At 41.1% G+C, this 26,026-nt stretch overlaps 1 protein-coding gene across 3 annotated transcripts; it reads left to right on the forward strand.

Moving 5' to 3' along the window:
• The first annotated feature begins 1,380 nt into the window (after nucleotides 1-1,380).
• On the forward strand, nucleotides 1,381-25,375 carry LOC307022284 (CMP-N-acetylneuraminate-beta-galactosamide-alpha-2,3-sialyltransferase 1-like). Of its 3 annotated transcripts, XM_079654999.1 has the most exons (8): nucleotides 1,399-1,499; nucleotides 3,035-3,289; nucleotides 7,195-7,437; nucleotides 7,574-7,770; nucleotides 13,911-14,090; nucleotides 19,786-19,831; nucleotides 19,920-20,039; nucleotides 23,086-25,375. In XM_079654999.1, the coding sequence occupies exons 3-8, from the start codon at nucleotides 7,225-7,227 to the stop codon at nucleotides 23,251-23,253; spliced, it is 924 nt and encodes a 307-aa protein (XP_079511125.1). In that variant the 5' UTR covers nucleotides 1,399-1,499; nucleotides 3,035-3,289; nucleotides 7,195-7,224; the 3' UTR covers nucleotides 23,254-25,375. The 3 variants fall into 3 exon arrangements, with proteins under 3 accessions (XP_079511123.1, XP_079511125.1, XP_079511124.1); XM_079654997.1 differs by lacking the exon at nucleotides 3,035-3,289 and having other exon boundaries at nucleotides 1,381-1,499; XM_079654998.1 differs by lacking the exons at nucleotides 1,399-1,499; nucleotides 3,035-3,289 and adding an exon at nucleotides 3,546-3,965.
• Nucleotides 25,376-26,026: the final 651 nt, after the last annotated feature.

A 26,026-nucleotide genomic window follows, 5' to 3' on the forward strand; every position in this document is an offset into this window, starting at 1 on the left:
GATGCAATTCGAGGTGTGGAAACTGCCGCTGGTCTCTTCTACTGTTACACTGAAACCTGCCAGAAAACAGACGTCATCATCCATCTTGCAAAAGTGAAAACGAAAGTTAGTTTGTGTTTCTCGAGAAACGCTACTGTCTTCGCTCTGCCTGTGTGACCGTCTCAGGGTAGCAAAGCAGCGTGCCGCAGTGAGAGGTACACAGCAGGCTTGTTTACTTCAATTATGAAATGGAAGTCAATATGAGTTTAAACAAAAAATAAAATAAGTGCAGTGCAATTAGGGTGTGCTGCTGTGTGACGCACAGAGAGGAGGCCAACAAACAAACTGGGGGGCACGGCCCATTTGTTAAGGAACCAGAAGTCTAAATAAAATTCTCCAGCGATCTTTTGAATCAAACTACAAACTGCTTCTGTATGCCTGACACTGAATCAGTATTTCATCTGCATAATTATGATTTAAAATAAATGCAAATATGACAACAGAAGCAAAGCAACCAGATGTTTTGTTTTGGTTCCCCATAGCAGCATGCAGAGAACTACCAAACCCATACAAACTAATACATTAACATTTAAAGAGTTCATTATTTTCTGTTCAGACATTAAGCTTGACTTTCTTTCAAGCTGCCCCTACGCTCTCAAACTGTCAGCTCACCACAGTGACTGCAACGATGTGGCTTGTGTAGAAGTGGGTTAAGCCCCATGTGGCGACGGCTCGGCGTTCATGCTTCCTTGTTCACTTTGCAAAAAACGACCACATTTTCCAATTGATTGCCTGATGATCTGGACTGTGTGGCAGCTGCTATCTCCAGTGTGTACAAACTCAAATAGAGATGTGTTTGGCTGATCTTAACAAATTATTCAGTTTGTTTTTACAAGACAGTGTGATTTCCCAGAAGTTTCTCAGTAATCTCTGAGAGAAACGGTTTGTTTTGCTGCTCGGACTTCTGTGTTTTCTGATTCAAGTGATTGTGGATACTGAGGACAAAAGAAAGAAAGACCTGGATATTTCCATCTTAGAAAAGGGTTAATCTTTTCTGATGTCTTTATTTTTATTCGTTTACAATGCAGGACAGGCTATCAACATGAAGCCACAGAAGAAGTACATTAACAGTGGTGTGTTTACTTCAATTTACAAATGTAAATCTGATTTATTGGTAATCTTTTACCTCTGTTTTTTTTTTCGTTGTAAAACTAGGTTGAAAACTGGACCAAATTCTCCTCTCTAATGTAACTTAAAAAAATTAATTCAATAAATGAATGAACAAATGCAAAATAACACAGGAATTAGAATACACAAATTTAAGGATAAGGTTACATCAACCACATGAAAAGAAAGGAGGTTTCAAACTTCCTTTATAACCTCCTTTAGCTTAGGAACCACCGAAAGGAGAGGAGAAAATGCTGCCCCACAATGCCTTGCAGCCGCAGCACTTGCCGTCACTCAACAGTCGGCCGTTCACGGACACAACCGATTATGATGGAGAAATGATATCGTGAAAGGTAAGGTGCTTATTAAGCATTTTAAAACTTATGTGGTAAGTTGCCAAAGTGCTTTGTTTTGAACGTTCATCAGTATTATAATCAAAAAGAGAAATATGACCGTTAGTTTTTACTGAAATGATCAAATAAAGTCAACATTTCACTGAGCTGTGTGGGGTTTGTTCAACTTTTAAAAGATGTTTGAATGGTGATATACACAGTGATAGATGTTAAGGACTAACGTTTATAATAAATACATTTGTATTGATTTTAAGATCTTTTCATACAATCATACGTATTGGGATCATTTGTATTAATGTGGACCGGAGGGAGAGGGTGACGAGCATAAGTTTCACTTTCCTTTTTTATTTGAATTCCAACTTTGGTCATGAAGAATATGTTTCTCTGTTGTCCACGTTCATAAAGCATAAAACAACAGCATCAGAGCACGGTGCAGAGTCTCTAGTCCCTCGTTCTTATTAAACATCCATGCTATAGTCCGCTGTACAGAAAACTGTAGTTTCCATAGTTTCCCCACAGCAGCAGACGCCTATTCATGACGTCCGCTGGTGCATCTTAAAAACGTCGGATAGTGAAAATGAAGTCGGATTCTCTAAAGTACTGCAGTCTCTTCTCCTAAGTCCTTTTGATTTCTCCTATCCACTTTCCCTTAACCCCGTGACGTTTCACACAGAGGTCAAGGAATAGACGATAGGGATAGCCTACTATAGATTGTTTGACTATTCGACCGCAACCATAGACAGAGATCGTGACATGAATTTAATGTTTTTTTAATAATTGCAAAATAACAATAGAGTAGAAATACATTATTCACCTCCAGGTCACTTTCAAAAGCCCGTAATCTAGAAATCATTATCATAAAAGAAGTCTATTGCTACTTACTTTTGTTATCATAATTGTTTTTATAGACGTTATTTGTGGTATCCAAAGGGCAATGATGTCTCTGTCAAAGCATCTTTGAGTTTTTAGAAAAACGCTAGAAGTGTCATGTATTATTATTATTGCAATGAAGCGAATATTTTATTAAACTCCTTTTTTGTATTAACTTGCCCAATACTCTCCTAACACAGGATACTCAGATGCTCACACCTGATACCAGCTCGTGTACACCTTTAAAGCTTTCCAGAAAAGCGGCCCCGTGATAACACACACCTTCAACCAATACACATTAAAAGAATAAACAAATAAATGGTGGTTTTTCCCGGATCCTTCCAGCAGACGCTCCGATGAAAGACAGTTTCCTGGAGAAGTGATCCGATGGTTTACTGCTTTTTATAGACTATAAAATATGTCTTTATTGTCATCATACAAAGTACAACGACATTTCTTTGGCAACTCTCACTGCAGAAAAAAGATACACTCAAATAGATAGATAAGAGTGGTAAAAGCGATGTCAATGTGCATATTTACACTTGCATGCCTAAAAACGTTAATTGTGCAAAACTGTATAGATGTAGTTAATTTCAATCCGGAGGGACTTCATTTTGTTTAAAGAACATTTATTGTCATATGATAAATGTTAAATTGGCAATTAGACCCCGATCCCCGAATGCAGCCGTGAGCATATGGGAACCCCTCGGGGTCTAGACACTGATGCTGAAGATCTGGATTTGATGAGGAGATGGGATGTGATGAGGTCTTTGGATTAGCTCTCCTGGCACTGGATATGATGAAAGGAGGTGGATCGGGAGGAGGCGGGCGGCAGCTTGAACACCTGAAATCACGCTGACTGCAGGAGAGAGGGGAACCATTTTAAAGTTTGGCTGCGGCACGATGATGCTGAGATTGAGGTGAAATGTAATAGGTTGTGTTCAATAATATAACAAAGGTTATTCCACTTTACAGTCATTAACATGTTTCTCAATGACAGGAAGGGGCTATCTCATAGGAAGTGGAAGTAGGAGCAGCCCGTGATGAGCTGACAATAAGCGGAGTGAATGTATACCAGTCTTCCTGAAATAACTTGCGCTGAGCTTCATTTAGCTTTGAGTCCAGCTCGAGGAGGAAGAGCTTGAGCTATATCTGCATTTTTTTAATTTGATATATATATACATTTCAAATAGATTATGATAACACGATTTCATATAATCGACTTTAGGAGAGGAGCAGGGAGTCGACCTCCTGTGGGTGTCTGATTTGTATTCATATCATTTTAGTATTTTTACACTGATCTTTGGCCACAAAAAAAAAACGTTTTCACAAACAAAAAAAACATTTTGAACACAGGATTTTAAACTATTCATTTTATATACGGGCTGAATGACACAACGAGTCTCAACATTGGAGCAGCGGAGTTGATATTGGACACCTGTGCGCTAGGGACCGCCTCCAAATCCAATGAGCTTATCAGCAGACGAGCGAAGAGGGATGGGAAGCGCACCATTGGTCGTTTAACCAGTTTATCACTGCTTTGTTCCATTTGGACTATTATCACACCTGAAGCGGACGCGTTTGCTCTCTGATCAGGTAACATTGGATGTTCATCTTCTACATTGTGAAAAAGAGCATTTCCAAAATAACAACAACATAATACGTTTTTAAGATGAATTCCAGTATTGCAAATTCCGTTTTATTAGGCTATAGTCTTTTAAATAGTTATAATCTGTCACGCTATTTGAATGTCTTTTTTTTTAAAGCAAAACCTGTTCTTTACACACCTTCTAAACTGTAAATACTAACTGTAAAATCAAACTGTAAAAATACTTTCATAATGACAAACTAACTACCAGAAAATTACTAATAATTCCGTCATAACACAATTTTCACTCAGAAAACACACGTTTAAATACATTTTTTCAAAATTAAATGTTCCTTCAGTACAATGACATAACATGCTATACAAGTATATTTAAAATATAAAATAAATACACGTTTGTTGCAAAAATCCAACGTAAGCTCAGATGAAAAAAGTTGAATAAATGAAATATATTATAACCACTGAAAAGGTAAGGATGTCTTTGAGCCTTACTGCCATTGATCTAACTGCAGTTCAAAAGGCATAATGTGCTCTTAAGCTCAAATCTTCATCTGTGTTATCTTTATACATACATGTAAGATTCCTTTTAGGTTTCCTGAACGCTATACTTTGGCAGAATAGTTCTGTATTCATAATGTGAAACCTATAATACGTCTTTGTGATGACTGGGAATTTGACATCAGGTGTCATCTCAGAAATTCCTTCAAACTGGTCGAACCTGTTTCTCTTCACCTGAGCAAATGTTAAAAGCGAAAAGGCAAACATATTTTTTTGAAGGAGGTTCATTTTTAACCCCCACTATTTGGTACTTTTTCTTTAACTGAGTATTTTCCTTTTTATGCTTGTAGGCTACTCCGCTACGTTTGAAAGCCTATATTGTACTTTTCACACTTATATGACACCTTTAGATACTTTTAGCTAATGCAATATATAAATAAACTGCTGTAATAAATGACCATTGAGCTTTAGTTATAAGTTAAGATATCCAGCAACAGTAGGTTCAAGGTTATTTATTTTGTCATACGAACATAGCTACAGTGTAGTTATGTCGATGAAAATCTTAGGTCACAGGCTTCTCCAACAGTGCAACACAATAACACAGATAAACAGAAACATATAGGACAAGTAAATATTAAATACAAGAAGAAACATGGTTTAAAAAAGGGAAATAGTGCAATTTATTGGAATGATATATTAGAGAAATAGACTAATAATAATAATAATACATAATATTTATAGGCTATAGCGCCTTTCACGAAACCCAAGGTCGCTTTACAAGTCGGGTAGGGGGGGGGGGAGTAGGGGAAAAGAGGCAGACAGGTTAGGGGGGGGGGGCAAGCAAGTAGCGGAAAAATAAACCTATCAAACTAACTATATAGTGGGGAAAGCCTTGGTGAAAAGGTGCGTTTTGAGGGCTTTTTTGAAAGTGTCCAGGATTGGGGCGCTGCGGATTTCGGGGGGGAGAGAGTTTCAGAGGGTGGGGGATGCTACGCTGAAAGCTCTGTCACCGAAAGTCCGCAACCTGTTGCGGGGGGTAGAGAGGAGATCCTGTAGAGAGGAGATCCTGTCCAGACGATCGTAGCTTCCGGGATGGAGTGTGGTGGCGGAGAAGGTATAGATCAGACAGGTATAAATAATGACTAAGTAGCAGATGACTGTTAAGGATGTTGTTTTAGCAGTTCAGGTGTTTAGCAGTCTTATAGCCTGCGGGATGAAACTTTCACTGAATCTGGTGGTTTCAGTCTGGATGCTGCGGTAACGCCTGCCAGACGGCAGCAGACAGAACAGTTGGGGGGCTGGGGTGACTATACTGGGCAGTATAGGCCTATAGGCCTACTAACTACATTTTAACTAAACTAATTTGTATTAACCAAAATTAGCCTAATTTAATTAATCAATTATCATAATCCAATAATTCATGGGTCTGAAATGGGCCATCACGCATAATAAGTATATTTTGAAGTCCATACTTTTGTGCTTTTGCTCGAGTAAGATGTTAAATTCAGGACTTTTTACTATTTTAACAGTTTAAGAATGCTACTTTTTAAGATTAAGGTTAAAGTTGGTTTATTTAAAAAGCATATTTCAGACAAAAATGCAATTCAATGTGCTTTAAAAAACATTGAACAATAAAATCAATAAAACTGAAAAAAAGGCAATTCATAAAAATGATAGAAGGGTTAAAGATTGACTTTGTGAAATTAAATGATGCTGCAAAACAATTCAGAAAAAGTGATTATAAAATAAAGTTAAATGAACTCAGTACACATTATGTTTTTAGGCTCATTTTAAAGTAACTCAGGTGCACACGTGCCAAAAACACTAACAGTAGGGAAATATGCAGCAACTTCAGAATCTATGCAAATTTAAAAATACAAATGTGCCTATGCCATGCAAATGAGGAAAATGTTTCTCCAACTTCATAACGTGCACTGCCTAAAACGAAGCGCTGCAAATACAAAACATGCAAGGAGGTTCAAAACACAACTGAGACCAGGGGAAACAAAAAAGTGATGAAAGCAGCTGGGACCAGAACGCTTGTTGACGTTCAGATATTATTATGTAGATGTTGTCAAGCGGCAGTTTTGGGCCGTTGTAGCGTTTTCACTTCTCGGCCACCGTATGGCAGACCTCAGATGTTCAAGAAGTGTGTTCTAGATCTCCGGAGAATAAAATCTGAAAGCAGTTTATTATATTATTTCACTTAAAGGTCACCTATTTTGCAAAATCCATTTCTTCATGTGTTTTATACATAAACATGTGTCCCCTCTGTGTAAAGAGATTCTGAACGTTTCAGAAAACTCTCTTTTTGTCCTGATCCATTTATATAAAAACCTGTCTGAAAATGAGCTGATCAGATTCTGTCCCCCCCCCCCTTTATCACCTGAATCTCCTCCTAGAGCACCATTGAGTTCTTTGTAACCACATCTCTCTCAGAGGGGCGTGGGGAGGGGCTCCTTATTTTCATCTAAAGTAACAGACAGAGAATCAGCACTTTGGAAACAGGGCTGAAACAGAGGGGATTATGGGTAATGCTGCAATGATCTGTTTGGTGTTTCAGCCAATCAGAGACAGGTTCTGTATATATCTGAGACCTATAATATGTTGATGAAAAACATTATATAGGCTTAGCTGTAACTGCATTTTTCTCCAGTAATCAATGTTGAAATCCAAATTGGTGCTCACGTGTAATCCATTATTTTGTATTTGTCTCCACAGGCTTTATCCTTAAAGCAGCACACAGACAAGATGATTTCAAAAAAGAACCTCTTCATTATTATCATCATGATGGTGACGGGAAACTGCATGTTTTGGAAAGCATACATCTCACAAAGTATCTGCGCTTGTAAGGAATGTTCACCTTCAAACGATCTGTGGTACGACAAGCGTTTCAACAAATCTGTTCAACCTTTCTTGTCGGCAAACATGAATTTCTCAGAGGAAGCGTTCAACTGGTGGAAGGTAAGTTGTGACCTTGCAAGCAGTTGAACAAATATATCTTACTGTAAAGTAGTGGTATGGCATTTTAAATAACTCGTAATGTGCTGATAGTTTAACCTGTATTTGTTCTAACAGCAAATCTATGTGTTTCTTGCAGCGTTTACAAAATGAACAGGGCACCTTCGATTTATTTAAAAAAACAGTTGATGATCTGTTTGGGATGTTCCCACCAAAACCAGATGTGAAGGAATATCGTCCCGACCGCTGCAGGACTTGTGCTGTCGTCGGGAATTCTGGGAATTTGCATCGATCACGCTATGGACCTCTCATTGATTTCCATGATGTCGTTATTAGGTAAATCCTCAACAACAAAAAAGTTGCATTCATAATGTTACCTACGTGAAAGTATGATAGTATTAGCATCAACATATACTTAAAGTACCAAAAGAATGGATATGTTCTGAATAATAACAAGACACCAGTGGTAGTTGCAGAGTAGATACATATTTGAAAGAAATGTAATTTATGTGCCAGACTCTAACATTTAATAGTGGAGGTTAGAAAAATGACAAATGTCTTGAAAAACACAGATTTCTTATTGCTTTGGGAATTAACGTTGGAATCACCATTGAAATACATATAAATGTGACTTTGTGGTGGTCAATGTAATAACGTAACCAGATGAGTGATTACAGCGCCCGGTATCATTTTACACACATTTGTATCATACAGATGCAGGACTTACACACGCCTGTTATCTGACCGACAGGTCCGCACGCACTCTCCAGCCCAAACTCTAATAAGCATTCATTCACAAACTAAATCAGGAGACCTTTAACGTTTTACGTCCGGTTCGCTCCTTTGTTCCTCGCTGTACACAGCTCCAGTTTGGGCATTGGCCTGTCATCAGATTGTATTTGTTGTTGCTGCTTGTTGGAGATTTGGAGGATGTTTAAAACCAACCTCGTCTCCGCGTGTCGTTTGGTAAACTGGGTAAATTCGTAAAAAGGAAGGGATTAAGAAACACCAGAATGCAAGTGAAACAATAATCTTGTTTTAATGATACAAAGTAACAATACAAATACATCAACGAATCACGAAGCACTCTGCAGAGTTCTCCGGGCTCAGGTTCTACCACGTGTGAGTAGTGCTGCGTACCGGTACGCCGAACCGGTACTGGACTTGTAAAAAGTTTCGGTTCAAGTCCGGTTAAAACCGGAACGTCAGGAACCGGTACTTGCGTATATTCTCCTTTGTGTTTTAAACCATCTAAAACCTTCCATAGATCGAGAAACTTGCGCTGAGAAAAGACGAAAAACATTGTTTTGGCTTCTGATATGGCGGCCATTACTGAGCTCACGAAGTCTCGCAAAATATCGCAACTGCTCGCGAGATCTGTGTGACGTCAAGGGAAGCTGGCTTAGACATAGTGGACACTGACAGCGTGGGATGCTGGTTGCCATATTTGGTAGTGTTGCTAAGCTAACTCCTTTGTATGTATGGTGATATAGTGTCTGCCGAAAGAGCAACACTTCACACAGACAATGTCAATATGCTGTTGTTCTTGAACAAGAACACATAGACTTGTACTCTTGCATATTGAGTCTTGTATGTACATCACTATGTATGTAGTTGTGTTGTGTAGTTAGTAACACATGTAGAGTCCTAGAAAAGACATGGTGTAGACACAAGTTGGAAGGGGGCACAATAAACCTGACGAGTTTGAATTTGAGTTGATTATGAGTTTATTTTCAATTGATAATTAGCTCACAACAAGTTCACTTTAGTTACTCACACAACTTGACACAAGTCCGGACCTGAACCTGAACCTCTGGACTTGAGTCCGGGCCTGAACCTGAATGTGAGTCCAGGTACACAGCACTACGTGTGAGACAGGTCTCAGGAACGGCCAGTCAAAAACAAGAGCGCGAACCAAAGGAAAACACAGGCTTTCATACTAAAACACAGGAGGAGGTGTGTGCGTGCTTTCCCCCAGAGGTCATCTTATTGGGAGAGACCAACACATGGCCTGTCGCACCCAATCAGTGCGACACAGCAGAAGAAACCCGGAAACAAAAAGTCTCTTGGTGTCTGGTACGAACCTGCTCTAAACAACAAGTTTCCTTATCTTATTTCACATCTTGCAGCCAGCACACACACATCCCCTTTATGGCTCTTTGTCCCTGAGTCCATCTTCCCGCCTCAGGTTACCACACACAAGTTAAAAGTATGTTTTAAGATATAGTTGTTATAGTTGGCTAAATATACGTAATACATGTAAATCACTTTCATATCAATAATAACGAGGAACACATTACCTATGCTCTTAAGCAGTATTAGAGATGCTTTTCAAATAGTCAAACTTCACACAGGCCTAATATAGAGAACACACTCATTTGTCCTACCGCCTTTCCATTTGTTTGAGCTATTGTTCACATCTTTACTTCAAATAAAAGGTTTCACATTGTATATTTCCAGCTTCCTTTACACATACTGTTATTATTAATACAAAGTAATTAACCACACACATCTATTTAAAACAAGTAGATTTCCCTGATCATTTGACATGCTGAAAATCTCAAGAAGAATGTCCCCTCCCCCAGCTCTCTCGTCCCTGTCATAAAAGCTGCTTCCATTTCCTATAGAGTAATAAAACATGTTTAAGCTAATTTCTCCACAATGTTTGTAGCCATTTAGTACCCGCACATGAAAGAATAAAAACAGAGGTATAGTTGAACAGTAATCACGCAGCACATATATTTACTGCAATGAAAACACACACCTTTGCCCTAAGCATGTGTAACGCACCCTCTTCTTTTATGAGGGAAACATTCCAGAGTTTTGGAGCTATCCCCAAATTAGGATGTCCCCTGCTTGCATCCCTCTCTAAACACAAAGACTTCACCTCAATATATCGGGGAGGGAAAATATACTTTGTCCCTTCAAATTTAACACACATGAATATATATAAGGTGACATTAAAATGAATATACCAGATCCACCCTCCATAATTGCACATGCTTCAGTTGCTTGCTACTTTCTAACGGCGGTGAGAGAGGTGCAGTGACGCTATCTATCTTCTATCGATTAGATTTATGATTCGAAAATTATAAAAGTAGGGTAGACATGTGGATATTATCCGACTGAACAAAACGTGCATTTACCTAACAGGTTCGTTTTCCACTGACCTTTTTTCGAGCTATTTTCCAAAATCCTATGGAGAAATCCCATTGCTATTTTGTCGAGGGAAACCGAGCGCTGCTTACTTCCGCTTTTTGGGACGCGTCACTGCACCACTAAATTGATGCGATTTGATTGGATTGTGAGGCAAGGGAAGCCAGCCGACTCTGGCTTCCCTTGGCATAGCCCTGACCAATCACAGGTTGGCAGGGGCATGACGTGAGCCTCATCTGATTGGTCAATCCCTCAAAAGAATTTCACCAAGGGAAGCAAATTTCGGCTGGCCTCCTCTCGCAACAGAGAGTGCAATCTACTCTTTCACCATAACATCTAGAGGGGCGCTGTTTCACTCTTTGTAAAATACTCAATGAGAATGGGGGAGAGACGGGCCGGCAGCAACACACAACAAAGAATTTCCGAAACTAAACGAAGTGTTTTTATTTATTTATTAAAATTATAACTACAATCCGAAAAAACAGGGGAAGCCTGGCTTCCCTTGGCCTCCAGGAGAAAACGCCACTGATATCCACAGACACATATTGACAATGGCAAAACCCTCTTGGCAAACATTTAAACTAAACATTACATTTGTTTGTTGAGAAGCTTAACGGGATATTGTGTTTCAGAATACCGAGTGTTTCAGAATACCTTCGTCTAACAGAGGAGAACTTTACATATGTTACAGCAGAAAAGAGCCAAAGACAGCTTAATGTTAACAAAGAAGCATCCATACAAAAAGTAGAAGTACCCAGGTCTTGTACTTGAGTAAAAGTAGAAGTACTCTTATCTTGTACTTGAGTAGAAGTAGAAGTACTCAGATATTGTACTTGAGTAAAAGTAGAAGTACTCAGATATTGTACTTGAGTAAAAGTAGAAGTACTCAGATATTGTACTTGAGTAAAAGTAGAAGTACTCGGATCTTGTACTTGAGTAAAAGTAGAAGTACTCAGATCTTGTACTTCATTTCATTTCAAACTTTTATTTATTCAGGTGAATCCCATTGAGATCATCGGTCTCTTTTTCAAGGGTGACCTGCTGCAAGCAGGTTCCACATGAGGACATATACACATAAAACAACAGAAAAACAAAAAGGACATCATACAGCAAAGTTACAGCGACTACAGTTTACATAGCTAGTGACAGGACAGTATCCGATTGGATAGCATCTATCCGTGCTTTAAAAACATTTAGTGGATCCAAATTGCTCAGTTTCCATTCATTTTGCAGACTGTTCCAAGTTAGTGGAGCTGCGCATCTGAAAGCTTTCTTCCCTAAGTCAGTCCTAGCACTTGGCACATTTAATAAAACCACATCATGAGATCTCGGGCAATAGCTATACTTTCAATACGCCCAGAGAGCAGATGTAAGATTCCCGCCGGAGAGGACGCTGGCGTTGACTGTTCACCACTTCTCCGCCTCTGTTACCCTCTATCACCCTCAGCTACCATTCGTTCTCGCAAAACTTTCGAGTTGGACTACTGCCCTTCATTGCACATCTTTACTGCACTTCACATTCTTTTTAATTTGAACTTATTTTAGACTTCTGCCTCCGTTGCTGGCTGCCGTTGCCGGCTGCCCTCACTCAGCCATCAAAGTGCCGGGTGGCTATTGGTATCTGCTACATCGCCTACTTGTCTGTCTCCGTCCCACGCAACAACCGTGGACTCTCTCTGCCTCCTGCCTTCATCTCTGGGGTACATCTGTCCCGTCCCACTGTTCACATCCTCCTGCCATGTCGTGGATCTTCCTCGTCTCCACAACAATCTTCCACCTCTGTGCACCTAGCCCGCTAGCCGCTATCGCTGCTAACCAGAGTCCTGGGTACCCGACCCGATGCATCCGGTCTTCGGGTGACCCGCAAAAAAAGTGATTCGCGGGTGATATTTTTTCAAACGCTTTTATGCGGGTTCGGTTCTGGGTAAAACAAAGATGATGCGGGTCGGGTCGCGGGTGTTGCATAATAAATATATTAAAATGATGATCATTTAATCTTTAAATCCTCAGACCTCTCCCCCGCGGGACCGCGCATAATCATAACCTCTGCAGCGCATCTATCTGCTGCTGAGCACGCCACATTCGAAATGTCTGAGGTGAAGCTCTCTAGCGGAGAATACAGCATTTTCAATATCTCTTCCTCAAGAGCGAAATCCAACGTCTGGGAGGCTTTTGGTTTCATTCTAGACGGAGAGAAGAACCAACATCCCACGCTTTTTGAGACAAATATGCAACTGCGTGTGTTAATGATTGCACGTTTTCACTGCTCATATAAGGTCGGGTCGGGTTGCGGAACTAATTGGCAATATGTGGGGTAGCGGGGTGGGTTCGGTATTGCACGTCGCGGGTGCGGGCGGGAGCGGGTCTTGAACATCAGACCCGTGCAGGACTCTGCTGCTAACACACTGCTCTGCTGTTAGTGAAGGCAAGCCTGCTCTGGCATACAGGGTACAGTGATGATTAAAGTTAATTACAAATCTCAGTGCACTGTGAATCCCGGCATCTAACTTGATCAGGTACGGGCAGGTGCATTCATTAGATCAAATCACCATATCCAGCACAGGTAAAAAGGTCACAGAGACTCTTCCTGGCCTCAAGCGAGAAACAGGACTTGTTTCTGAAAAAGAAACATAGCTGCACTCTCAGCTTTCTAAGCAGATTATTGACCTGGAGTTTAAAAGAGAGACCATCATCAAAACATATACCAAAGTATTTATAACAGGTAACCACCTTTTTTTTTACTTGAGTTAAAGTAGAAGTACTCGGTTCTTGTACTTGAGTATCAGAATACCTTTAATCATCCCACAGAGGGGAAATGTACATTGTTACAGCAGAAAAGAGCCAAAGACAATTTTAACCATGAAGTATGCATACAAAAACTATTAAAGATAAAAAAAGTTTAGTTAAAAATTAGACAATTTACAAAATACACATCTTTTAACAGTTCTGGAGATTTAGCAGCCAGGTATATATTAAGCAGTTATTAACGGCATATATATAAATTGCATATAGTTGGTATTTAACATTAACTTAATATCATATCAGATGTTAAGGAAAGGAACTCTGGGTTCAGAATGTTGGACAAATCAGACACCATTTTGTATGCCTGTCTATTCTAAAGATGGACATGTATTTTGAAACTCCTTTATTTCATAGCAGTCGATACCAGGCGAGCTGTCTTTAGCTTACAGTTATTCATGGTTTAAAACCTCTTGAAGTGTAGATGTCTTGATTTAGTCTTGTCTTTTACCCTTTTTTAAAATTAGGATTACAAAGGGGCAGTAATAATGCTTTTTAATGTATCCCTCTTTACTGTTTAGGATGAACGGTGCTGTTACCCAAGGCTACGAAGCAGATGTTGGGTCCAAAACAACTCATCGCATCATGTACCCGGAGAGCAGCATTCATTTAGATAACTCCACTCATCTGGTGCTGGTTCCCTTCAAGATACAAGACATCGAGTGGGTCATAAAGGCCTTCAGCACCGGATACTTTGGAAAGTTAGTCTTACTTTTATTATTCAAATTATTATTCTATTATTTTGTACATGCCAAAGACACAAAAATAACATTTAGGAGATGACATTCCCATCTCAGACAAAAACAGAGGGAATAAAGATACAGTCAGTCGGATCTCTTCAACATTTCACAAACAGAAATAGGTTGACAACCAAATACCACCAAAAACACAACATGGTGAGCATATTTATTGTTCCTTTAATCCCACTCTTCGTTAGAGCTAATTATTTCCTAGTTCATGGCGTGTTGAGCCACCCTTTGATTTGTTTTTGGCAATATTTTTTTTCAAAATAAATTGTATTTTTAATCTACTCTTCAAACACCTTAAAGGGGACCTATCATGCAAAATGCACTTTGTGATGTCTTTTATACATAAAGATGTGTCCCCGGTGTGTCGGGGAACTCACGCAACGTCAGAGAATAAAACCCTCTCTCTTTTCCTCTGTACCCAATTCTCTAAAAACGGGGGAACAACGGAGCTGATCCAGATTTGCGTCCGATATGACGTAATATCTGAAATGTGGACCCACGGCCCGATCAGAAACGTTGCTATCAGAAACAATGCCCGACTGTTTTGGACGTAATATGGTCGGTGTTTACATTAGCATCGCTAACACTCAGAGCTAACCTGTACTGGAGAGCATGTGTGTGAAGAAGCAGGAAATAAAAAGGAACTCACCTTGTGGTCTAACCGGCAAGAGAGAAAGCCTTTGAGCTCCATACTGTTTCAGAGAGAATCCTTGATAATCCATGATATGGCGTTTCATCACAAATTATTGACCTCTGCTTAAAAATACAAAAATCACAGCCCATTCATTTCGCCTTTCTTTCATGCTGTGCAAAGAAAAAGCAACATCTTAATCCAGATATTTTACCATGACTCGCACATGCATGCACGTGCACAGTTGTGGCATGACCACCAAAACTATAGGTTACTTACGTAACCCCAGTTCTCAGAGTAACATGAAGTGAGATGTCTCACTATGGGATGCGCCTCATCCGCGGAGCAAACGGAAGCATCAATCTCATTACGCCAATCCTGATTGGCAGGTGATCTTGACGTCAGCATCAGGGAATCTACCCCCTATAAGTAGCTTGCGCTACGCCGCATGCATCATTCAAAATAAGCACCTCTTCTCGCTTCACCATAGCAAGGAGGGCCGTCTGGTGAGACATCTCACTTCATGTTACTCTGAGATCTGGGGTTACGTAAGTAACCTATAGTTCTCATTCATAACACTCCGTTCGATGTCTCACTATGGGATATTGTAGCTCCTGTATTGCCAGACGAGCTTATCTCGAAAATCACCAAACCAACCAGAACCTAACAGGTAGAGCTCTGACTCAACAGGGTGCCCAGCACTGCTCGGGCCACACTGGGAGCAGAGACGTCTAGGCTGTAAAAGCGGACAAAAGTGAGCGGCGAGGACCAGCTCGCTGCTGCACAAATGTCTTGGCTGGAGACACCCCTGAACAAAGCCCAGGATGTAGCCAGACCACGAGTCGAATGAGCACGCAAACCCGAAGGTGCCTGCAGACCCTGACACGTGTAAGCCAAAGCAATTGCCTCCACAATCCAGTGAGAGAGCCGTTGCTTAGTAACAGGCTTGCCCTTCTTAGGGTTAGCCCAGGACACAAAGAGTTGGTCATTATGACGAAACTCTTTTGATCTATCCATATAAGTGCGTAAAGCACGGACTGGACAAAGCAAATTCAGCTGCTGTTCCCCGGAGGGACACAGCGGCGGAAGAAATGCCTCAATGTCGATTGGGGTACATGAACCAACCACCTTAGGTATAATGGCAGGGTTGGGCTTCAGCAACACTCTCGTTAGCCCTGGGGCGAACTGAGTGCATGAAGGATGTACAGATAGCGCATGAATGTCACTGACTCGCTTGGCGGATGCCAGGGCCAGTAACAGCACTGTCTTGAGTGACAGGTGCTTCATGTCAGCTTCTTCCAGGGGCTCAAATGGGGCTCGAGTGAGCCCATCTAAAACCACTGTCAAGTCCCATAAGGGCACCAGTGACCTGGAGACAGGGAGGAGCCTGCGAGCTTCCTTCATAAAACGGCAGACCAAAGGAGGCTGGCCGGCCGTCTTACCCTCAAAGCCCATATGGCATGCAGCAATAGCAGCCAGGTAGACTTTGATCGTGGAGAAAGCTCTGTGTTTATCAATTAGGTCCTGCAGAAATGATAAAATCACTCCCACAGGGCATTGAAAAGAGGTGTGCCCTTTTTGAAGGCACCACTCCTCAAACACTCTCCACTTACAGTCATAAAGGGATCTGGTGGAGGAAGCTCTCGCACTCTGAATAGTGTTTATCACCTTCTGCGGGAGACCCACTGTATTCAGATTATACCACTCACAGGCCAGGCCCATAGGGCCATACGCTCCGGGTATGGGTGAAAGATCGTCCCCCCCGCCTGAGACAGTATGTCTCTGCGTAGGGGGAGCTGCCACGGCTGACCGCACAGCAGCTGATAGATTTCCGCCAGCCAGTACATTGCAGGCCAGTGCGGAGCTATCAGGATCATTGTGTGGCGCTGTTCCCTCACTCTGGCCAGAGTTTGGGGTATCAGCGCCAGGGGTGGAAACGCGTACAGGAGGACCGGAGGCCAAATGTGTGCGAGCGCGTCCACGCCTAATGGTGCGATTTTAATCGCGCATTGAAAAGAAAAGCTGACAATGAGCATTTTCTTTTGATGCGAACAGATCTACCGCGGCTCGGCCGTAACGCACCCACAGCTGGCTCACAACCATTGGATGTAGAGTCCAGTCTGCATATAGTGGTACGCCTCTGGACAGCAGGTCTGCCCCGAGGTTCATTACACCCGGTACGTGCGTCGCTCTCAGAGAGAGGAGACGGCCGCAGCTCCAGAAGATCAGTTTGCGTGCCAGCATGTGTAACTGGAGAGAACGCAAAACCGACCCTCGTAAATACCTCCCCAGCCCGTTAGACATGTGTCCGTGGTGACCACCTTCCGTGAAAGGACAGTCCCCATCGATACGCCCCGTACTCGAAAAGTCGGGTGTAGCCAGTGGCGCAGTGCCATTACGCATCTCGCCGTAACCATCACTCTTTAGTTTAGTCTTACAGCGGCTACCCAGCGCTGAAACTCCCTCATGTGTAAGCGTCCCAGTCGTACGACCAGGATGGCTGACGCCATGAGCCCCAGTAACCGCAGGCATGATCTGAAGAGAACATGTTTGCGCAGCTGGAAATGAGCGAGACAAGCTCTGAAAGCTTTCACTCTTTCCGCCGACAGGCGGGCTGTAAAGGGCACCGAGTTCAGGTGTAAACCCAGGAAGAGTACAGTCTGTGCCGGGCACAACATGCTCTTCTCTGTGTTTATTATGAAACCCAGGTTGAGCAGGTGCTTCACGAGGACATTTGTCTGCGTAATAGCCTCCTGTTCCGACTGTGCGAGGAGCAGCCAGTCGTCTAGGTAGGTTGCCAGGCGAATACCCTGTTGTCTCAACGGGGCTATCGCGGCTTCCGTACATCGTACAAACACTCTTGGACTGAGAGACAGCCCGAAGGGAAGTACTCTGTATTCGTAACAGACCCCCTGAAATGCGAACCTCAGATATTTCCTGTGTGGGTAATATACTGGGATATGGAAATACGCATCTTTCAGGTCGACTGATGTAAACCAGTCGTTTTGTCGCACGAGACGCAGCAGAGATGTGTGAGTGAGCATTCTGAATTTGTATCTTTTTAGATATTTGTTCAGAGCCCTCAAATCTAGTACTGGCCGAATTCCATTCCCTCCCCGTTTGGGAACGAGGAAATACTTGGAATAAAAGCCGCTCTGACTCCACTCGGCGGGTATTATCGATATATCCTTCTTTTCTAGAAGCGAGAGAATCTCTCTTTCTAGAATGTGGGCTGACTCCCCTCGGGCCCGTGAATACAGAACGCCCGAGAAGCGAGGGGGGGTGAAAGCGAATTGGAGTCTGTAGCCCTGTGTAACTGTCTTGAACACCCAAGCAGGCGTTGTGAGCATCTTCCACTGTACGCTCCTTAGAGCCAGCGGAGAAGTCACGTCTTTTGCCCTCTGAGTCTCTATTTGTTGTGTTATGGGGCCCTCTAGTGTCTGAACACGGTGGTACCCCGATTTGACAGTCCCCACAAACACTGCGCCTGCACGTGACGGAGGTGCCTTCACAACCCCAGCCGGCACTGCGCCTGCACGTGACGGTGGTGGCCTCACAGCCCCAATCGTCACTGCGCATGCGCGTGGCGGCGGTGCCTTCACAGACCCGTTCATTTTCCGCCTTTTGAGAGAGGCCGTAGCTGCTCTCAAAAGGGGAACAAATGGCGGGCTGTTTATTGGTTTGATTGTTTTTATTGTTTTTTCTTTCATTTTTTTGAGCTGCGCCCTCGGCCCTCGGCCTGGATGCTTCAGTGGCAAATGCTTTATCCGAGAAAACAGAACAATATTGTGACATGTGTTTTGGTGCACTTGAGGATGGCGTTGAGGCATCTCTCGAGGCAGCGGGAACACATCTGGAACTGGGGAACCTTCCAGCTCCGTCACCGAGGGAAGAAAAGGAGGCTGTCAGGCCGCCCGCTTTTCCTCGACTGCTGGCCGAAATTCTGGGTTGGCTGCGCCTGGGTCAGGGTCCTTGAACACAAAACGAGCCTAACGTGTCATCACGTGGTATATGTCTCGTCCGACAGGGGTTTAGAGCTGCTGCAGAGCACCAGGACGTCGCTCCGGGCCGGGACTTCACAAATGTCAGTACCCGTAAGGATGCTGCAGTTTTTGCGTGGCTGTGTCTTTAGTTGAAAGCCCAGTGGCGATCTGTTCATCTGTCATACTGAAGGCATTTGCCTTCATCAGATGGAAAGTGTCTTGACCAACAACTTAAGTATTTCTTATAGCTATGCAGGGCATGCAAGCGAGCAAACACGAACAAGAACAAACAAACAAACAAGTGAAATGAAGAATACAATTGAAATTGTACAATATAATATTGTGCTGGTTCATCTTATCATTCAGCCTAGAGAATGCACCAGACAGCATCTAAGACCTGCAACAATCTAAATGTTCTAGGGCAGGGGTCTGCAACCTTTTTGACCAAAAGAGCCATTTTGCTCCTTTTTCCAAAACATTTTTTTGTCCGGAGCCGTAAAACATATTTCATAGCTTGATAGCTAATAAAGTTGTATTTATTGTTATATCAGACAAAAATTACAGTTTTTTTGCATGTATTAGGCTATTTATCACATTATATAAAACTGTTAACCTCTAATAAGAAACAAAGAACTCCTAAGGAGAATTAAAAATAATACAATATAAAACAATACAATGCAATACAACGTGCGGGCTGGCTTGACTGTGTTTTCCGAAGTAGGGGCTGGCTTGACCACAGTCTGTTTACCCAGAGTTTCCTGACATGAAACATTTTATTTCACCTTGTTATGTGTTTTTAACGTATATTCAAAAACGGGGACATTTCCGGGGACAGTTTCAACCGGGGACGGGCCAATAGAAACGGGGACGTCTGGTCACCCTAGGCTACAGTGAAATTAGCTTTCTGAGCTAGTTCAATAATCTGTTTTACTTGTTGCTTAGTAACCCATTTTGCTGACAATAACACAATCACTCAATTTGTATTTTTTTGTATTTTATTTTCCAATGTTGATTTATTTTGTATTTTCACCAGATCATATGCGCCAGTACTATCAAAAATCAAGGCTAACAAGAATTTGGTGAGTATTATTTTCAAATGCATTTAACTGGCTGCACGGTAATGGTTCATAAAAATATAGTTTGATGTCTGACTGAATCGTTCAACAGCTAATGGTCCTTAATCCCGATTTCATGATGTACACTCATCATAACTGGCTGGAAAAGAAGGGCAGGTATCCATCCACTGGCTTCATGGCTTTGATTCTTGCGATGCATATTTGTGACGAGGTAAGTTTTTTAATTGGGAGTTTTCCTTGTGGAAGGCACCAGTTTTGATTCAACAAACACAAAATGATAGACAAGTGTATGTCAGTAATTGAGGACTGGTTGAAAATAATCAGAATCAGAAAACCTTTATTAGAGCGGAAATGTACAACTCATGTGTTTCTTAATATGTTTATTAGAAGCAGCATATAGTTTGAGTTTGGCGTCTAGGCTCGGGCCTCATCACTCTTTGCAAAGAACATTGAGTGATGATTAGATAACTATCCCCCGATCCTACAGGTGGATGCTGGGGTGGTGGTGGGGAAGGCAAGCAGCATAAATATAGCGGCATGTTTAGGAGAATACGTTTGGTTGGTTGTAATGCTGCGTTCACATCGGACGCGATGCAATGTTTGGGGGCGGCACCATTACATGTAAAGTCAATGCAGAGACAGACGCGAATTCACTCCGACGGCGAGGATGAAGCGGTGGACGCGGCGCGAATCACGCGATTGAAGGGGGCCGCGTCAAACGCGAGAGTTCAATTTTTTTCAACTCGAGCGTCAAATTCAAGGGACGAGTTCTCCGGAAGCCAATCAGCGTTGTGATTCCCTCTGACGTCCTTCTGTTGATCAGTTGTAAAGATGGAAGAGATGATCGTTGTGGCTGTGAGTGGGTTCCCGGAGATACAATACATTTCCACAGAAGGTACAAAGCAGCAATAGTTGTTCCTCCATAGTCAAGGACAGAAATAACCAAAACGATCTTGCATGGAAGTGTAAACAACCTCAACTGTCCGTCAACGGTACAGATGTAGCGCTTCATTTCAGACAGTTTGAAACGCGAGGGCCGTGATTGGTACGTGATCTGCCCTCGCTCAAGGGAAAACCTCCAGCTTGACTTGAGACCGCCCCCGTGATAGATACATGTAATTATAATGAAGCCAGCTGCAATGGATCATTGATCCACCAGGGGGTGCAGTGGGGTTCCACACTGGAGCTCATGTGAAATAAAGTCAGATACAGTACGCTGGATGTACAGCGGAACTTTGTTAAGATCCATATGTCACGGATATCATACTACTGTGCTAAATAAGAGACATGTAATCATTTACAAAACATCACCATGTTGTTATTTAACAAAATAATGTTGTTTAGTCGAAAAAAACGAACGGGAGGAAATGCAGCCCGGCTCTCGATTTGTAATCCTAATTTAATCATCTTCACCACGATCATTTATGTTTATGTTCACCGAATTGACATGAAATCACTGACACATATGAATATACTGTATTCAACTTCATTAAAACGTTATTAACGTGCCTAAACTCAGTAATTTACTACAAATATGTATATTTTAATGGAGCCTCGTCGGCAGATCAGGATCCCGACGCGTAGCGGAGGGATCCTCATCTGGATGAAGGGTGTTATTTTCCCCATAAAGAACAAGTCGCTGCAAATTATCCCGCTTATTACATGGCCACATTCTCAACAAAGTAACGACATGAATCCCAATATTAATTGTAATGCTTTTATGGATTTAGAAAATGTTTTTATTGATTTAAAAAATAGTTGTATGTATTGATTTGAATTGACATGCATCCGCTAAGAAAAATAGCACGTTGTTACCGTTTTTTAAACAGTGTGAATGAAACGGCAGCTCTCAGCTGTGTATTTACACAACTAATGGCCCATCAACCACAGCTCTCTCCCCCCCTCCCCACTGGATCTTTCTTCTCCAGCAGCTAAATTAACTGTAGGTTACTCTGAGTGACAAGCTTACAGTTAGACACAACACTGTCATTGCAAGTGACCCTCAGTTAGTTGACTTTTATGTTCAACTGCTAAATTCGTTACTGATAAAAAAGGGCTTCTACTGTACCTAATTACCTTAACACTAGAACCGCCAGAGGTTTTTGTATAGGCCTACCTAAACCCGTCAAATCCCGCTATTAGAATGCAATTTTTAACAACATAGGGTGCTACATAACACACTTTCAGGAAAAGTCACGGACTGGGAGACTTTAATATTTTATTGAAAAAAAGTTACATTGCACACACACAACACACATCACACAAATTGACCCGATTGGCGGTTCTAGTGTTAAATAAACTCACTAATTAATGAAACCAGTTCAATACGCATTATTCTTATTCTTATCATTCTTTATGAGCGCAGAAATAGTCTTAAAATCAGATCTGTTTTTTAAATGAAATCTGACGGCAGGCTCTGATCACCTATGATAAATGCGCCACACCTAATCGCTGGCCATTCAGCCACAGAGCTCCCTCTATACAAATCAAACTGTAGAAGGTGTGAAAGCACCTATTGTTTTAAATAATGGTCGGAATGTGACCTGTGAGCCTTCTGAATTACCGTGGGACAGCACACTCTAAACTAAAATGTTCAATCAATAAAGTAACATCTTATCTTATCTTAATAATATCTTCATATTAATAATAATAATAAATCATACAGTATGTGTCCGAAAGGGAGCAGGAGGAAGCAAACACAAAAATATGCAAAAAATATACTGCATATTAAAGCAAACGATTGTAAAAGTATGAGCATAACAAATAAAGAAGTGTAATGTAAACATTTACGTTATTATTATGATTATTTAATATATAAAGACTATATATTATTGAATTACAAGATTAGATATACTTTAGTATAGTATCTAAAATATTGATGTGTTCAAATGCTCTTCAAAACACAACTGAAAGTCCATGAAACTTGTCTTTCTGTATTTGTGAATGAAGCGCCATCTCCTGGTTAAAACCTGAAATTGAAAATCTGGCAACGCCCTCTTGGAAAATAGTGGGAGGGCTTAACATTCCTCGATACTGGTATTAGACAGGTCGTAGGCAGGAAGCTGTAAACTGGAGTGTTGGTGAACACGAATCAATAGATTACATTTATTTCGTGACTATAACATGAAATGCCGTGAGACTGGGATGGAGTAGGGGTCTACTAGGGGCCGTGCTGGTTATATAAAGTTATCCTGTCTATTTGTTTGTGACTCTTACCAGGTTTCTTTGTTCCTAAATGTGTTCTTTTGTTTCCCTAGGTCCATGTGTTCGGATTTGGAGCAGACAGTGAGGGAAACTGGAGTCATTATTTCGAAAAACTCAAAAACAAAGAGTTAAAAACTGGACTACATCCTGGGAATGTTGAATATGAAATTATCCAGGAGCTAGCTAAGCAAAAGGAAGTCACGTTTTACAAAGGGTTTTGAGCTTCCTTACAGCACGAGCAAGTATTCGGACCCTGAGAGGAAATGATCTGCAAAGCAAAAGAAGACCAAGAAGCCTTCAACCCGAGGGTCGTCTATTGTCTGATTGACACATCATTTTATATTTAAAACTGAGGGTCCTGAATCATCTATGGAAAGGGAACTTGAATAGTTTTGAATGGGATTGATCCTGTGGAGCAAATCTCATCTAGCAACTTCAATGTAAATATGTATTTATCTTATCCAATTCATTGTTGGATAGCAGCTGTTCTGACCTCTTTCCACTGTTTTATACCTTGTTGTGATAATGAAGAGAACTTTAACCACATCATTTAATCGACATCAGGCTAAAAAAAGGAGTTGAAGTTGAAACAAACCAACCACCTAAGCTTATAGGGGTGTCCAAACTACGGCCCGGGGGCCAACTGTGGCCCTTAGTCTGTTTTGAATTCAGCAGATTCGAAAAGTATAATGGATATAATGGCCCACACCAGAAACCTATGTTTTTCTAATATTATACTTTTGAAATATATATGTAAACAAATATTGCACAGTCTAGTATTCATGTGTTAATAAGCTCACTTTTCAAATAAATGCAGTCAATTAAAGTTGAAAACATCTTCTAACAGATCTTAGTTGATGAAAAAAGCCTAATTTTCTTAACAAGCTTGAAACGTACCCTTCATATTTCCCCTTATCCCCCCCCCTCCCTTTATACATGGCTGTGAACGAAGAGCACCAGATTCTGTTTTAAGGAACGAGCTGCTAACACTGTCACAAAATAAATGAAACCATATACAGTGCTTTTTATTTTATTAAAGCATATTCAAGTATCAAGTGTAATTTGCTCCATTTGATTGTTTTTTTGCCAACTTATAACTTAACGTATGAGACAATATATTTTAGTGAGTGGCCCAGCCCTTCATGTTTTTCAATATGTAGCCGTCCGTGAAAAATGTTTGGACACCCAGGGCCTATGTGGATTTGGGACAACTGCAGTTCATCAGATGGTCACATGAGGCGGCATAGAGCTCACCGACAGAAACCTCATTCTCCAGTTTCTTCTGGGACATCGCTGAGGCTTTTCTGGAAAGATGAAATGGTTTGAACTTAAATCCCTCGGAGCCGGAGAGGAATCAATTAAAAACAAAAAAGACGCTTGTGCTCAGAATTTATTGTCATTCGTACTTAGCTACTGTGTAGTTGGTGAAAATCTGAGGTCACAGCCTCCTCCAACAGTGCAACACAATACAACAGATACAACGGTGCAAGTAAATACAATACAATAGAAGTAGTGCCATAAGAGTCTATATACAAGTAATCAATCATTCGTAAGTTACAAACAGTTGAATGTTATGGATGTTCACTTCGGACATGGGCCCTCGTACTTAAATACAGTTTTGAGACAAAAGCTCAGTATTTTCATTTTACGCTACCTTATGTTGCTACTCACTTATATTTAGGAAGCCACATTTGTACTTTTTACTCCAATACACTTATCTGAAAGCTTTAGTTACTTTACACATTCAGTATATTGGCTATATACAAAAAAACATAAATAAACAAATAAACATTTACATATTATTTTAGGATATCCAGCAGTAGTTTATTAAGTCATTAATACCACCTTGCAGCTGTCAGGAACACATCAATAACCATTGATTATGAAAGGGTACTTTCTTTGGAACTTTAAGTATATTTTGAAGCAAATACTTTCATACTTTAATTTCAGTAAGACGTTGAATACAGGAATTTTACATTTTAGCATTGTTACTGAACCATCGGATATACTGCTTCCACCACTGTGCCTTGCTCAAGGGCAAAAGAGGACTGGTCTGCCTTTTTACTTGGTCAGTTTGGTTATATATATAATCTGTGATTCTCCAGCTTGCAAGCTAAGTCCTTCCTTGTTCAAACAAACACATTCAAATCAAGAAACGATGTATTTGTGATGTCACAGTAAAACTACTGCCCATTTCTTTTAGTTGTTGATCAAAACCTGTCAGCCTGTTATACTTCATAGAGCATTATCTCCAGAAAACAGTTTTAATGTGATGAAATAGCTTTTATCTGGGGGATGATTTGCCAATTAACTTCTGTAAATAAAAAGTTATTTTTTTCTATTTTTGAATGTGCATAATGAACTATCAGTGGTAGAATAAGTGCTCTCCTGCTGCAGTGTGTCCACAGGCAGACTCCTCACTTTGCATACATGTAAACATATGTCCCAGTCCGACTAATCTTTTGAGGGAGTGACCGATGATTTTGCATTTTCTGACTTGTTTTTTTCATGACAATAGGAACTCAGTCTTTGTACTCAACAAAGAATACTCTGTTACAAGTATTTTTGCATGACTGATCTGAATATGAATCTTTAAGTACATATTAAATTACAACACACACACACACACACACCTGGCTGCCTGTATATATTGCCTCATGGGGACATGGTGTATTTTTATGCTCTATAGAAAAGATAACACACTCATACCAATATTTAACTAATGAATGAAATAGATACCTTTCACGTTGTCATTATAAAAGTTGATGCTGTAATAAGTGGAAGACATTATCTCTGCCCTGAAACTCAAGGACTGGGGTTACATACTGTAACCCAGCTTCTATGAGTATAGGCGCAGCCCTCTAAGGCTATCACTATTGGGTAATCCCACTGCACGTGTGCAGCACTCACAGACTTAATCCACGCTCACCTATGACATGGGCCCCACTACAGACTCACTTCTGTATAAATAGGAAGTAGTCCCTACAATCTGCT

This window comes from Notothenia rossii (genome assembly GCF_949606895.1).
Source record: "Notothenia rossii genome assembly, chromosome: 10".
Classification (NCBI taxonomy): Eukaryota; Metazoa; Chordata; class Actinopteri; order Perciformes; family Nototheniidae; genus Notothenia; species Notothenia rossii.